Raw genomic sequence first — 14,528 nt, 5'->3', positions numbered from 1 at the left:
CATCCCACTATTTCTTACAAAATTCCAAACTAGATTGCACATTTTCATGTAGCTATACAGAATTGTAATGTGAGAATTGCCTTGTTTCACATTGGAAAGAATACCTTGTCAGTGTGCAATTGTTTAATTATGTGTATACAATCGGACCTTATTCTAATTCCATGAGACTGTGAAACGACTGGGTCGTCTTTTGATCTTTTTAAATCCTAAATGCGCTTCGTGACTGGTGAAAACAAACCACCAAATGTCACAAACTGTAGTCATGTTTTGCAATAAGAAATAAAGTCGCATGGTGTCAGTGTAATGTAAAAAGTCGCTCTAAAACAGGAATGTGTTCATTCTTTTTAATGCGCGCCTCCTTATTACCGTATCTGCTCATGTACTGCAAGGTGGTGCGTGCGCTTGCACGATGTAAAGGGTCAGTTTCTTCCAATTTAGTAAATGTAAAAAATCACCGACCTCCCTAAAGAGTATTGGATTCAATCGCTGCAGAGGATTTTTGGACCTTGTGCTGGATTATTGATACCTTCGTTTTTACCATGGGACAAAGAAAACCAGGAGTTGTGCGAGGATATCTGGTTGGAACTGTCGTTTCTGTGCTTTTATGGAGTGTAGCCTCAGCACAATTAAGATATTCCATCTCCGAAGAAGTCAACGAAGGTACCGTGGTTGGAAATATAGCAAAGGATTTGGGATTTGATAAGAGCACATTGAAGGATAGGAAATACCGGATTGTTTCGAGTGACGCGGATTCCCTCTTCCATGTAAACCAAAATGACGGCATCCTTTATGTGAGTCGAAAGATCGACAGAGAAGAGGTGTGCGCGCAGAGCAGCGTGTGCGTTATAAATGTGAAAACTGTTCTGGAAAATCCACTCGAGGTACATTATCTGAGAGTGGAGGTACTGGATATAAATGATCATTCTCCAACCTTCCAGGAAAACGGGACCACGTTAGAGATTTCAGAGTCGGTGTCACCCGGGGCACGATTTCAGCTAAAAGCCTCGCGGGACCCAGACAGTAGTCATTTTTCCGTGCAGCAGTATAAACTAACCCCCAACGATCACTTCCGTTTAGAAGCTAAAGATAAAGGAGACGATGGTAAAATACCAATTTTGGTAATCCAAAAATCTTTAGACAGGGAAACTATAGAGAGCCACTCACTGATACTGACAGCCTTAGATGGAGGTAAACCTCCTAAATCAGGTACTATGAACATTTTTGTTAAGGTTTTGGATGTGAATGATAACGTACCTGTTTTCTCGAAAGATGTTTATTCTGTGCAGCTTGATGAAAATGCTCCAGTTGGAGCTACAGTTATACAGGTGAATGCCACGGATTCAGATGATGGCCCAAATGGAGATATAGTTTATTCATTCAGCAAGAGCACGGATCACAATATCTTAAATGTTTTTGCAATCAATTCAGTAACAGGCGAAATAACTGTGAAAGGATTAATTGACTATGAAAAGAGAGACAGATATGAAATTGAAATACAAGCATCGGATAAAGGTCTTGCTCCTCTTACGACAGAAAAAAGTGTTGTTGTAAAGATAATAGATGCAAATGACAATTCACCGAAGATTGAAGTAACTTCATTTTCTAGTTCTATTCCTGAGGATTCCAGACCTGGAACAACTGTTGCTCTTATTAGTGTCAATGACTTAGACTCTGGTCTCAATGGAAAAGTTATTTGCTTTTTAGATGAAGATGTTCCTTTTATTCTATCACCATCACTACAAGATAAAATGTACTCAATGGTGACCAAATCCCCACTGGACAGAGAGAAGCAGTCTTATTATGAGGTGACAATAATAGCAAAAGATGCAGGCCAACCTCCCTTATCATCTGAAAAGACAATAGGTGTAGTGGTATCTGATGTTAATGACAATAGTCCACAATTTATACTTAGCCCGTACATCTTCTATGTAGCCGAGGGTAACAATCCAGGAGCATTTATGTTTTCTGTCAAAGCTTTTGATCAGGATGACAGCGAAAATGCACATATTTCATATGATATTGTCAGAGATCACAAGGAGGCAAATCAATTGGCTTCATTTCTCAGCATAAACTCTGAAACTGGAGATATTGCGGCACTAAAAAGTTTTGACTTTGAAACACTGAAAACTTTCCAGTTCCACGTTGTTGCCACAGACTCTGGAACTCCGTCTCTAAGCAGCAACGTCACAGTGAACGTGTTCATTCTGGATCAGAACGACAACCCTCCAGTCATCCTGTATCCAGTCAACTCCAATGGTTCTGCTGAAGGTGTGGAGGAGATTCCCCGCAATGTGAACGCAGGACACTTGGTGACTAAAGTCAGAGCCTATGATGCTGATATAGGATATAACGGCTGGTTGCTGTTCTCACTGCAGGAAGTTACTGACCACAGTCTCTTTGGTTTGGACCGCTATACAGGACAGATCAGAACACTTCGCTCATTCACAGAGACAGATGATGCTGAACACAAACTGGTCGTACTGGTGAAAGACAATGGGAACGTTTCACTCTCAGCAACAGCTACAGTAATTGTCAAACTCGTGGAGCCCAAAGAAGCTTTTGCAGCTTCTGATGTGAAAAGTGCAGCCAACGAAGATGAAGATAACAATGTGACTCTTTACCTAATGATAACTTTGGGATCAGTTTCTGTTCTTTTTCTCATCAGTATCATTGTGCTGATTGCAATGCAGTGCTCAAAATCCACAGACTATTCTTCTAAATATCTGCAAGAGACTAATTATGATGGGACACTGTGCCACAGCATCCAGTACAGATCTGGAGACAAACGCTACATGTTAGTTGGACCAAGAATGAGTATAGGATCCACGGTTGTTCCTGGGAGTCATGCAAATACTTTAGTATTTCCTGATAGAAGAGCATCTGAAGAGGTATGACATTGCTTTTGTCCTTTTTCTCCTTAAAATAAAATTGATATAACCTGTGAATGTTTTCCACCAACACATAAAAAATGCTCATTGATATGAACTATTTTCATAGTTTTAAGAAAGAATGACGTTTGATGTATTGAAAATTTCAACTTTTATTTTTTATCTCAGATTCCTGATATTTTCCTATGTAGATTTAATCATCGAGCCAAAACTTGTTGATTACTGCAGGATGACAAGAATAGTTCTTCAAAACACAAGAGAAAAGTCATATTTAGGAGTTAACACTAAACAATTAACTCTTAAATATAGTCTTCAGTGGACGAGGAATTTGTGCAAATCTCTGGTACCAAGTTTGTTTCCTGCATTTATAGTTTGATTTTATTTGTCATCACTGCTGGTCAATTCTGACATATTTTAAATTAACAACTTTTAGTCACAATTATGTCAGTTCTATATAATCCCAATAAAACTTTATAATAATGGTACAACTGATATACTTAAGTAATTCATTTCTCAAGAAGAACTTATTCTTCAATTAAGGCAAAATCCACTTGAAGTCATACTGCTAACTATGAGCTAACCTTGATCTCATACTGGACTTTTTTTTAATTTCTTCTCATTCAATAGACCATCAACTGCTGACAACATCAGTTGTTAACATCAGTTTATGATGAGCAACAGGATTTCATGACAAATCCTGCCTGAAGAAATGCATGGACACCACGAGTTATGCATTAGTTAAGAATATGATTTGTACCATTTGTAAAATGTTGCCCATAATAATAGTCATTGTGAAATATCGAAGGCAGGCATAGACTCCTCTGTAAAACTCTTTTCTGTCTAAAGTTTGAATAATGATTATTACTTATATTTTATAAACCTGTTTGTAATATTTTATATTATTCTTTTAATTCACGTGGTTTAATAACAACAACAATTTTTAGTTTGCAAATATCAACGAGAATCTTCGAAAATTGGGAGTGAAATAAAATTTTATTTTGAAGAAATATGTTAATGTACCGACTAAGAAGACAATCAATGACTCGTGTTTTCAAACTCGACTGTATGGTCACAGATTTGCAGTAAATTGCAAAAATAAGTTTTTTTTTTTTTTTTTTTTTTGTTTGTTTTGTTTTTACCGAATTACACAGCGCTATGTGTTTTGTGCAGACTCTCATTTAGTCACATGGTGTCAGTGCGAACCTTGTAAGTGAGAAGTGCACGGGGTCGTCATCATTGCGTTGTAGTCCCACCTCTGAATTTTAGCACATTATACGGACATTCTAGTTCTGTTCTTGGTTCAGTTCTTGTTACCGATTATAAGCGTCCCTTTGCTAATGCACAAGAGAGTGAATGTGAGGTTGAGAAAGTTCCTTAATTCTGTTATTATCTTTTGAGCTTTTTTCATTGCGATGGATGTCTGATTGCTTCGGATTTTACCATGGAACAAAGAAGATGGAGGCAAACAGTGGCGCAAGGATATCTCGTCCGATGCTTGGTTGCTGTACTCATGGGGAGTGTAGCCTCAGCGCAGTTACGATATTCGATCTCCGAGGAAGTCAAAGAAGGGACTGTGGTTGGAAATACAGCAAAGGATCTTGGATTCGATAAAAGCACACTGAAGGACAGGAAGTATCGCATTGTTTCTAGCGACACAGATCCGCTTTTCAGTGTCAATCAAAACGATGGCATTCTGTATGTGAACCGAAAAATTGACAGAGAAGTAGCGTGTGCACAAAGCAGTACCTGCGTGATAAACGTAAAAACTGTGCTTGAAAACCCACTGGACGTGCATTATGTGGAAGTGGAAGTTCTGGATATAAATGACAATTCGCCTATCTTTCCAGAGGAGGAAAAAACCTTAGAAATTTCTGAATCTGCAATGCCCGGAACACGATTTCAGTTACAAGCTGCACATGATAAAGACGGTGGTCAGTTCTCTGTCCAGCAATATAAACTCAGCTCTAACGACCAGTTTAGACTGGAAGTTAAGGATAAACGAGACGCTATTAAAATACCAATTCTGGTGTTACAAAAGCCTTTAGACAGGGAAGCTACAGAAAGTCATTCGTTGATACTGACAGCATTAGATGGAGGGAAACCTCCGAGATCGGGCAATATGAATATTATAGTTAAAGTTTTGGACGTGAATGACAATGCCCCTGTTTTCTCTACAGAAGTTTATTCCATTACAGTAAATGAAAATGCTCCTATAGGAACAACAATAATACGAGTGAATGCAACAGATTTAGACGATGGCCGAAATGGAGAAGTGATTTATTCATTTAGTAACGGCATGAATAAAAATATTCTCAACACATTTGGGATAAATTCCGCAACAGGGGATATATCTGTTACAGGATTAATGGACTACGAGGAGAAAGACGAATATGAAATAGAGGTTCAGGCTTCAGACAGAGGTGCTGCACCCCTAAAAACAGAGAAAAGTGTGATTATTAAGGTAGTTGACGTCAACGACAATGCACCTGAGATAGAAATTACTTCTTTTTCCAGTTCGATTCCTGAAGACTCCAGACCTGGAACAACAGTTGCTCACGTTAGTGTTAATGATTTAGACTCTGGACTCAATGGAAAAGTCATCTGTAATGTAAATGAGGACGTTCCGTTCACGCTCTCACCATCCTTAAAAGATAAGATGTTTTCACTTGTAATAAAATCACCTCTGGACAGAGAGAAACGACGACATTATGATTTGACAATAACAGCAAAAGACGCAGGACAACCTCCATTATCGTCGGAGAAGACTATAAGCGTGATGGTGTCGGATGTGAATGACAATAGACCAGAGTTCACACAAAGCCCGTATATTTTCTATGTCAGCGAAGGTAACGACCTAAAGGTTCCAGTGTTCTCTGTTAAAGCTTTTGACGAGGACGAAAACGAAAATGCACTTATTTCCTATCAAATTGTTAGAGTCGGAAATGAAGATAATATGTGGACTTCATTTCTCAACATAAACTCTGAAACTGGAGATATTGTGGCACTGAAAAGTTTTGACTTTGAAACCCTGAAAACTTTCCAGTTCTACGTTGTTGCCACCGACTCTGGAACTCCGTCTCTAAGCAGCAACGTCACAGTGAACGTGTTCATTCTGGATCAGAACGACAACCCTCCAGTCATCCTGTATCCAGTCAGCTCCAATGGTTCTGCTGAAGGTGTGGAGGAGATTCCCCGCAATGTGAACGCAGGACACTTGGTGACTAAAGTCAGAGCCTATGATGCTGATATAGGATATAACGGCTGGTTGCTGTTCTCGCTACAGGAAGTTACTGACCACAGTCTCTTTGGCTTGGACCGCTATACAGGACAGATCAGAACACTTCGCTCATTCACAGAGACAGATGATGCTGAAAATAAACTGGTCATACTGGTGAAAGACAATGGGAACGTTTCACTCTCAGCAACAGCTACAGTGATTGTCAAACTCGTGGAGCCCAAAGAAGCTTTTGCAGCTTCTGATGTGAAAAGTGCAGCAAAAGATGATGAGTCTGATAATGTGACTCTTTACCTGATGATAACTTTGGGATCGGTTTCAGTTCTCTTTCTTGTTAGCATAATCGTGCTGATTGCAATGCAGTGCTCAAAATCCACAGACTATACTTCAAAGTATCTACAAGAGACAAATTATGATGGGACACTGTGCCACAGCATCCAGTACAGATCTGGAGACAAACGCTACATGTTAGTTGGACCGAGAATGAGTATAGGATCTACTATTGTGCCTGGCAGTCATGCAAATACGCTAGTAATGCCTGATAGGAGAAGAACTTCTGAAGAGGTAAGCCATTTTCAAAGTATTTTATTTTTTTTATTTATCTATCAAGTACAGTTTTTTTAAAGATCCCGCTCAGGCATGAGAACATGCAGAAAAATAAGAGTAAAATCACTGCCTTCATAAAAGAATATCAGTCATTTTCAAAAGGTGTTTCTAAATAGAGAAATTGATTTCTTGTAGATATTCTTTTGCTTGTTTTTTTGTTAGTTTGTTTTGTTTTAGAAAACCGTGGAAAACATTACTGATGCCATACTTTTAAGAGGGTGATGATATATGTCTCACATTTAATTGTTATACTTATAAATTATACAGAGCATGGGTACAGTTGTTTTCACAACCACAACTGGTGGTTACTCCATAAAAAAAAAAATGTCTTCATCATTTTTCTAACAAGAAGTTTGAAGTAATCAATTGTTTCTACACTATAACACTTATACGGTCTAAAACGCTGTTAGTCATCAACCATGCCTCTACAGAAATATGTTCAATAATATGGTATTATTTTAAATCATTAACAACCTTGAACTGTAACACTATCACCAAATAAGGGTCAACGAAATAAGTTTGCGGCAGTTGCTCTCCATGGTGCTGAGCTTCTTTAGTTCCCAGTAGATAGCGGACATGTCAAAGAAGAGTGATGTTACAGGTTTGTGCCATTCTATCACATTATTCTTATTATTATTATTATGATTATGATTAATAATCATAATAATAATAATAATAATAATAATAATAATAATAATAATAATAATAATACAGTTCAACATTACCCACCGCATGGTGTCAGGATGCCATAAGAAGTCCGCCTCCAGCTTACTCATTTCGTGGGGTCTCACCGCTTATTGTCACGTCAATATTAGCGCAGCCTTTTCTGTTCTTGATCCGGCCTTGTGAGCGTCCAGCCAAAAATGCGTGGTTTCTCAGAGAAGTAACCGAAAACATACTGGCATCAACGCAAGTTGTGGATTCAATATTTTCGATGTTGGATTTGCCTTTTTAATGGATGACTGATTATTTTGTTATTCAAAATGGAACAAAGAAGATGGAAGCCAAAAGGGGCGCAAGGATATCTCGTCCGATGCTTGGTCGCTTTACTCATGGGGAGTGTAGCCTCAGCACAATTAAGGTATTCCATCTTCGAGGAAGTCAAAGAAGGGACTGTGGTTGGAAATATTGTAAAGGATCTGGGATTTGATAAAAGCACGCTGAAGGACAGGAAGTATCGCATTGTTTCTAGCAACACAGATCCGCTCTTCAGTGTCAATCAAAACGATGGCATTCTGTATGTGAGCCGAAAAATTGACAGAGAAGCAGCGTGTGCACAGAGCAGTACGTGTGTGATAAATGTGAAAACTGTGATTGAAAATCCACTGGAAGTTCATTATGTTGAAGTGGAAGTTCTGGATATAAATGACCATTCACCTGTATTCACGGAAAAAAATAAAAAACTGGAAATATCAGAGTCCGTGTTACCCGGCGCACGATTCCAGCTCAAAGCAGCACGCGACTCAGACAGTGGCCCTTTTTCCGTCCAGCAATATAAACTCAATCCCAACGATCACTTCCGTTTAGAAGTAAAGGATAAAGGAGATGATGGTAAAATACCAATTCTGATTGTTCAAAAACCTTTAGACAGGGAAACGGCAGGAACTCACTCATTGATACTAACAGCCTTAGATGGAGGTAAACCTCCAAAAACAGGAAATATGAATATTCTAGTTAAGGTCTTGGATATCAATGACAATGCACCTCTGTTTTATAATGGTGATTATTCTATTCGGCTAAATGAAAATGTCCCGGTAGGAACAACAGTTATAAAAGTTAATGCCACTGATTTAGATGACGGAACAAATGGAGATGTAATTTATTCGTTTAGCAACAGTATAAATCAAAACATATTAAATCTCTTTAATATAAATTCATTGACAGGAGAGCTTATTGTTAAAGGTTTAATAGACTATGAAGAGAAGGACAGATACGAAATAGAAGTCGAAGCATCAGACAGAGGTTCTGCACCTCTTACAACAGAGAAAAGTGTAATCATTAAGGTAGTTGACGTGAACGATAACGCGCCTGAAATAGAAATTACTTCATTTTCCATCTCGATTCCTGAAGATTCCAGATCTGGAACTACAGTAGCACTGATTAATGTTAATGATTTAGACTCTGGTCTCAATGGAAAAGTTATTTGCACTGTAAAACAAGACGCCCCGTTCATGTTATCACCATCTTTGAAAGATAAAATGTTTTCATTAGTGACTAAATCCGCTCTGGACAGAGAGAAACAGTCACATTACGACCTCACAATAACTGCAAAAGACGCAGGACAACCTTCCTTGTCATCTGAAAAGACAATAAGCATAATGATATCGGATGTAAATGACAACTGCCCACAGTTTACCCTGACACCATACACGTTTTATGTGTCCGAAGGTAATGCTGCAGGTGCATCGGTGTTTTCTGTTAAAGCTGTTGATCGCGATAAAAATGAGAACGCTGCAATTTCCTACCATATTGTCAGAGATGGAAGCGATGATAACGGGTTGGCTTCATTTCTCAACATAAATTCTGAAACTGGAGATATTATGGCTCTGAAAAGTTTTGACTTTGAAACCCTGAAAACTTTCCAGTTCCACGTTGTTGCCACAGACTCTGGAACTCCGTCTCTAAGCAGCAACGTGACAGTGAACGTGTTCATTCTGGATCAGAACGACAACCCTCCAGTCATCCTGTATCCAGTCAGCTCCAATGGTTCTGCTGAAGGTGTGGAGGAGATTCCCCGCAATGTGAACGCAGGACACTTGGTGACTAAAGTCAGAGCCTATGATGCTGATATAGGATATAACGGCTGGTTGCTGTTCTCACTGCAGGAAGTTACTGACCACAGTCTCTTTGGTTTGGACCGCTATACAGGACAGATCAGAACACTTCGCTCATTCACAGAGACAGATGAAGCTGAACATAAACTGGTCGTACTGGTGAAAGACAACGGGAACGTTTCACTCTCAGCAACAGCTACAGTGATTGTCAAACTCGTGGAGCCCAAAGAAGCTTTTGCAGCTTCTGATGTGAAAAGTGCAGCAAAAGATGATGAAGATAACAATGTCACTCTTTACCTGATGATAACTTTGGGATCAGTTTCTGTTCTTTTTCTCATCAGCATCATTGTGCTGATTGCAATGCAGTGTTCAAAGTCCACAGACTATTCTTCTAAATATCTGCAAGAGGCTAATTATGATGGGACACTGTGCCACAGCATCCAGTACAGATCTGGAGATAAACGCTACATGTTAGTTGGGCCAAGAATGAGCATAGGATCAACTATCATGCCTGGCAGCCATGCAAATACCTTAGTCCTACCAGACAGGAGGACAGCATCTGAAGAGGTAAGAAATGTTTGAAAAAAATAACTCTCTGCTTGTCTCTTGACATGGAACCACTTACTTTTGCGTTGCTTTCCAGTTTTATTGTCTTATCTTCCTTTCATACATGGCGCAACTTTACGATCATTATTAAACTCATACTAATTTTACAATAAAGTCAGTTTAATGTCAACATATTTTGATCGCCATAATTATATGAAGAAAGATATTTCTCGCGTATTTTCAGTTTCTATATATTGATTTTAATTTTCGTAAAATGGATGTGGTTAGCGTCAGTGTTTGCCACATTGGACAATCATTTGGCTTAGAGTACATTGCTCTCATGTATTTACATCAATACATAAACAGACATCAGAAGGTAAAACCCTCTCAAAGGAACATTAAATCAAATAATATTTCCTTCCGACGTATGACAGATCCATTAAGCCGTCAAATTAGTTTATTTACCCTTCTTCATGAGATATATCAAGTTACTGACGTTAAGTGTTTGTTTCCCAATCCCGTGATGTTGACTTGTTTTTAAAGTTTCACATGTTGGTGTGAAGCGCTTTCTGAGCTTTTAAGAAACTTGCCTCCATATCATACAGAAACACGTCATAAAATAATCCACCGTTGCAGAATTTAATTTCTTACTTTTAATGCACAGTGCGCGCACAACGCATGGTGTCAGTAGAACAAAACCAAATCAAGCAGGACCTTCCCCTGGAAATGATTTGGTCCCACCTCTTCAACGTGACACTGTCACAGTGCGCTTGAGCTCAATGGTGCCTTTGGAATTATTCTACCCCATTGTGTAGCTCTCTCAGAAAAATCATAACTTTATTTTTACACAGTGGAGTACAATTTTGTCATTATGGTGTAACTTACCTTTTTATGGTGGATACGAACAACTTGGCATTTATCATGGAACAAAGAAGAATCGAAGGACAAAGAAGGAGAGGATGTTTAGTCGGGTGCATGGTCGCTATGCTTTTGTTGGGTCTTGCATCGGCGCAAGTGCATTATTCAATCTCTGAGGAAGTGAAGGAAGGAACCGCAGTTGGAAACATAGCCAAGGACCTGGGATTAGAAAAACGAACACTGAAAACCAGGAAATATAGGATCGTTTCAGGTGACGCGGATCCTCTTTTTCATGTAAATCAAAACGATGGCGTTCTGTATGTGAGTAGAAAAATTGACAGGGAAGAAGTGTGTGGGCAAAGCACACCGTGTTTAAGAAATCTAAAAACCGTTCTTGAAAACCCTCTAGAGGTCCACAACATAGGCGTAGAAGTGATGGATATAAATGACCATTTTCCCAGTTTCCCAGATAAAGAAAAAACGTTGGAGATTTCAGAGTCAGTATTACAAGGAGTACGTATTCCCCTCCAGCCTGCGCGAGATCCAGATAGCGGTCCTTTTTCTGTTCAGCAGTATAAACTTAGTTTCAGTGAGCATTTTCGGTTAGAAGTTAAGGATAAAGGGGAAGATGGAAAAATACCGATTTTAATTGTGTCTAAATCTTTAGACAGGGAAGCAGCGCAAAGTCACTCATTAGTTCTAACGGCGCTGGATGGAGGGAAACCTCCCAAATCTGGAGACATGAAGATTTTAATAAATGTTATGGACATTAATGATAACGCTCCCGTGTTTTCCCAAGAGGAATATTCTGTGATGATAAATGAAAATTCTCCAGCTGGCACAAGAATCATCCAGGTGAATGCAACTGATTTAGACGATGGCCCTAATGGAGAGGTAGTTTACTCTTTTAGTAGTATAGTTAATCGCAAACTATTGAAGCTTTTTGAAATAAACCAGTTAACTGGTGAGATAACAGTTATAGGTCCTATAGACTATGAAGAAAAGGACAAATACGAAATTGAAATCCAAGCATCGGACAAAGGTCTGGCTTCTCTATCAACACAAAAAAGTGTCAAAATTAAAATAATTGACATGAATGACAATGCACCAGAAATTGAAGTTACCTCGTTTGCCAGCTCAGTTCCTGAAGATTCAAGAGTTGGAACTACAGTCGCTCTTATTAGTGTACATGACCTAGACTCTGGTCTTAATGGGAATGTTATTTGCAACATAGAAACATCTGCAAATGCTATTCCTTTTGATTTAACACCATCTGTGCAAGACAAAATGTTTTCATTGGTCACCAAATCCCCTCTGGACAGAGAGGCTCAGTCGCACTATGTCATAACAGTAGTTGCAAAAGACGCTGGTCGACCTTCACTGTCATCCGAAAAAATAGTTAGCGTTGCAGTGTCAGATGTAAATGATAACAGACCAGAGTTTTCACATAGCCCATATAATTTCTATGTCAGTGAAGGTAATGATCCAGGGGCTCAGCTGTTTTCTGTTAAAGCTTCAGATAAAGACGAAAATGATAATGAGCGTATTTCCTATCATATTGTTAGAGACGCAGCTGAAGATAAATTAACGTCGTTTCTCAATATAAATTCAGAAAATGGAAATATTATAGCTCTGAAAAGTTTTGACTTTGAAACCCTGAAAACTTTCCAGTTCCACGTTGTTGCCACAGACTCTGGAACTCCGTCTCTAAGCAGCAACGTCACAGTGAACGTGTTCATTCTGGATCAGAACGACAACCCTCCAGTCATCCTGTATCCAGTCAGCTCCAATGGTTCTGCTGAAGGTGTGGAGGAGATTCCCCGCAATGTGAACGCAGGACACTTGGTGACTAAAGTCAGAGCCTATGATGCTGATATAGGATATAACGGCTGGTTGCTGTTCTCACTGCAGGAAGTTACTGACCACAGTCTCTTTGGCTTGGACCGCTATACAGGACAGATCAGAACACTTCGCTCATTCACAGAGACAGATGATGCTGAAAATAAACTGGTCATACTGGTGAAAGACAATGGGAACGTTTCACTCTCAGCAACAGCTACAGTGATTGTCAAACTCGTGGAGCCCAAAGAAGCTTTTGCAGCTTCTGATGTGAAAAGTGCAGCAAAGGATGATGAAGATAACAATGTGACTCTTTACCTGATGATAACTTTGGGATCAGTTTCAGTTCTTTTTCTCATCAGCATCATCGTGCTGATTGCAATGCAGTGCTCAAAATCCACAGACTATACTTCTAAATATCTGCAAGAGACTAATTACGATGGGACACTGTGCCACAGCATCCAGTACAGATCTGGAGACAAACGCTACATGTTAGTTGGACCGAGAATGAGTATAGGATCTACTATTGTTCCTGGAAGCCATGCTAATACATTAGTCCTACCAGACAGGCGAGGAGTATCTATGGAGGTAAGGCATATTTGCTCAAACATCTGCCTGTCGTCAGCTGCAGAGTTATGCATTTATTTATTTTTTTTCCGGTTTTGTTCTTCCTTTGGCATTTATGCTACCAATTAGCAGCTTTTCACTTTTGCTAGAGAAAATTATTTAGAGTGCATTTTAAAAAATCTTGTCTTTATTCAATTGTATATCATGCCTTATTATTTTTATTTGCATATATAAAGTAAATAAAAAATACAGCTATGTAGCTGTGATGGCCCAGGGTTTAGGCTTACGTTGAAATTGCAAAATCAAAGCTTAAAAACTACCACTATCTAATGTCTTTGGACATGTCTGCGGGCAGTCGAAGTCGCTGTCCATGGTGCTGCCTTTTTTTTCTGACATTTAACAACGTACTATCGTTTGTAGTGGCAGTTAACAAAAGAAAATCCGTTTTATTTGGGCTATGACTGCGCTGCTTTCTGACCCGGAGAAGATCCTTCCTGTTCTCTGTGGAGCTTTTATTGGGTGTCAGAGAATGTTTCTTAATGTGATCCAAGAAAGAAATCTGAGCAGCTGTTTTCAATATTCGACCTCTTGAAGCCTTCTCAAGAAGCCTCTGTTGAACTTATTTTTTTCACGATGTTGGGGTATTTATTGAAGATGTCAGCTCTTAGTGATGTGAACATCCAGGAATTTGATGGAGTCCACTCTTTCCTCATCCTTCCCACATGATGGTCAGCGGGCCCTTTGTGTTCGCCTTAACTCTCATAATGTATGTTATAATGCATAACCTTCAGTTTTAGTGGTGTTTAAAATTAGGCTATTCTGTGTAATATTTAGCCAGATGTCGAGCCTCTTTCCTCGAGCAAGACTGACATGACCTCCGCCACAATGGTGTTGTCAGCATATCTGATCACATTACCTAATCAAATTAATCAAATGATGTAAACATTAAATGTTCTTCTTAGTCACCGATGACCTGTATCCATTTCCCCCTACACAGTTTGTGAATGTTACTTAGTCAGCCTGAAATAGTTTTTCTTTAGAGTGTAAGGAACATTTTTATTTAATTTCATTTACTTTATTATTTTATTTTTTTGTGGATTAAAACTATGACAAAGTAAATAATTCCCTTGATGCGGTCCCCTCAGTTAATTTAATGAGATTTTAGGTCGCATGGTGTCAGTATAACAGAACAACTCAGCATCACATGTGCTTGTC

General features: G+C 39.0%; 5 protein-coding genes across 6 annotated transcripts in view; all 5 read left to right on the top strand.

The window, feature by feature from the left end:
• Nucleotides 1–14,528, top strand: part of LOC306763163 (protocadherin alpha-C2-like) — a gene marked incomplete at its 5' end in the record, with an annotated part of 198,701 nt that overhangs the window by 54,894 nt on the left and 129,279 nt on the right. The gene's annotated exons all lie outside the window — the stretch shown is intronic.
• LOC306763019 (protocadherin alpha-3-like) lies at nt 540–7,616 on the top strand (the record flags this gene model as incomplete). Its single annotated transcript, XM_079249687.1, has 3 exons — nt 540–881; nt 4,678–6,687; nt 7,587–7,616. The coding sequence occupies 3 exons, from the start codon at nt 540–542 to the stop codon at nt 7,614–7,616; spliced, it is 2,382 nt and encodes a 793-aa protein (XP_079105813.1).
• Nucleotides 7,713–10,085, top strand: LOC306763171 (protocadherin alpha-8-like; the record flags this gene model as incomplete). The annotated part of the gene is made up of 1 exon (XM_079249906.1): nt 7,713–10,085. The coding sequence occupies one exon, from the start codon at nt 7,713–7,715 to the stop codon at nt 10,083–10,085; it is 2,373 nt and encodes a 790-aa protein (XP_079106032.1).
• LOC306763018 (protocadherin alpha-8-like) lies at nt 10,971–14,317 on the top strand (the record flags this gene model as incomplete). Its single annotated transcript, XM_079249686.1, has 2 exons — nt 10,971–13,339; nt 14,311–14,317. The coding sequence occupies 2 exons, from the start codon at nt 10,971–10,973 to the stop codon at nt 14,315–14,317; spliced, it is 2,376 nt and encodes a 791-aa protein (XP_079105812.1).
• The window catches only part of LOC306763013 (uncharacterized protein), a gene marked incomplete at both ends in the record, with an annotated part of 63,124 nt that continues 60,595 nt past the window's right edge, over nt 12,000–14,528 (top strand). The window contains 3 exons of the mRNA XM_079249681.1: nt 12,000–12,065; nt 12,579–12,761; nt 12,819–13,052. Coding sequence (XP_079105807.1) covers nt 12,000–12,065; nt 12,579–12,761; nt 12,819–13,052 — 483 coding nt within the window. The remainder of the gene's footprint in view (nt 12,066–12,578; nt 12,762–12,818; nt 13,053–14,528) is intronic.

Source organism: Telmatherina bonti (genome assembly GCF_933228915.1).
Source record: "Telmatherina bonti genome assembly, chromosome: 12".
Classification (NCBI taxonomy): domain Eukaryota; kingdom Metazoa; phylum Chordata; class Actinopteri; order Atheriniformes; family Telmatherinidae; genus Telmatherina; species Telmatherina bonti.
Note: the sequence above shows the minus strand (reverse complement) of the source record. Positions and strands in the feature narration are given on the sequence as shown.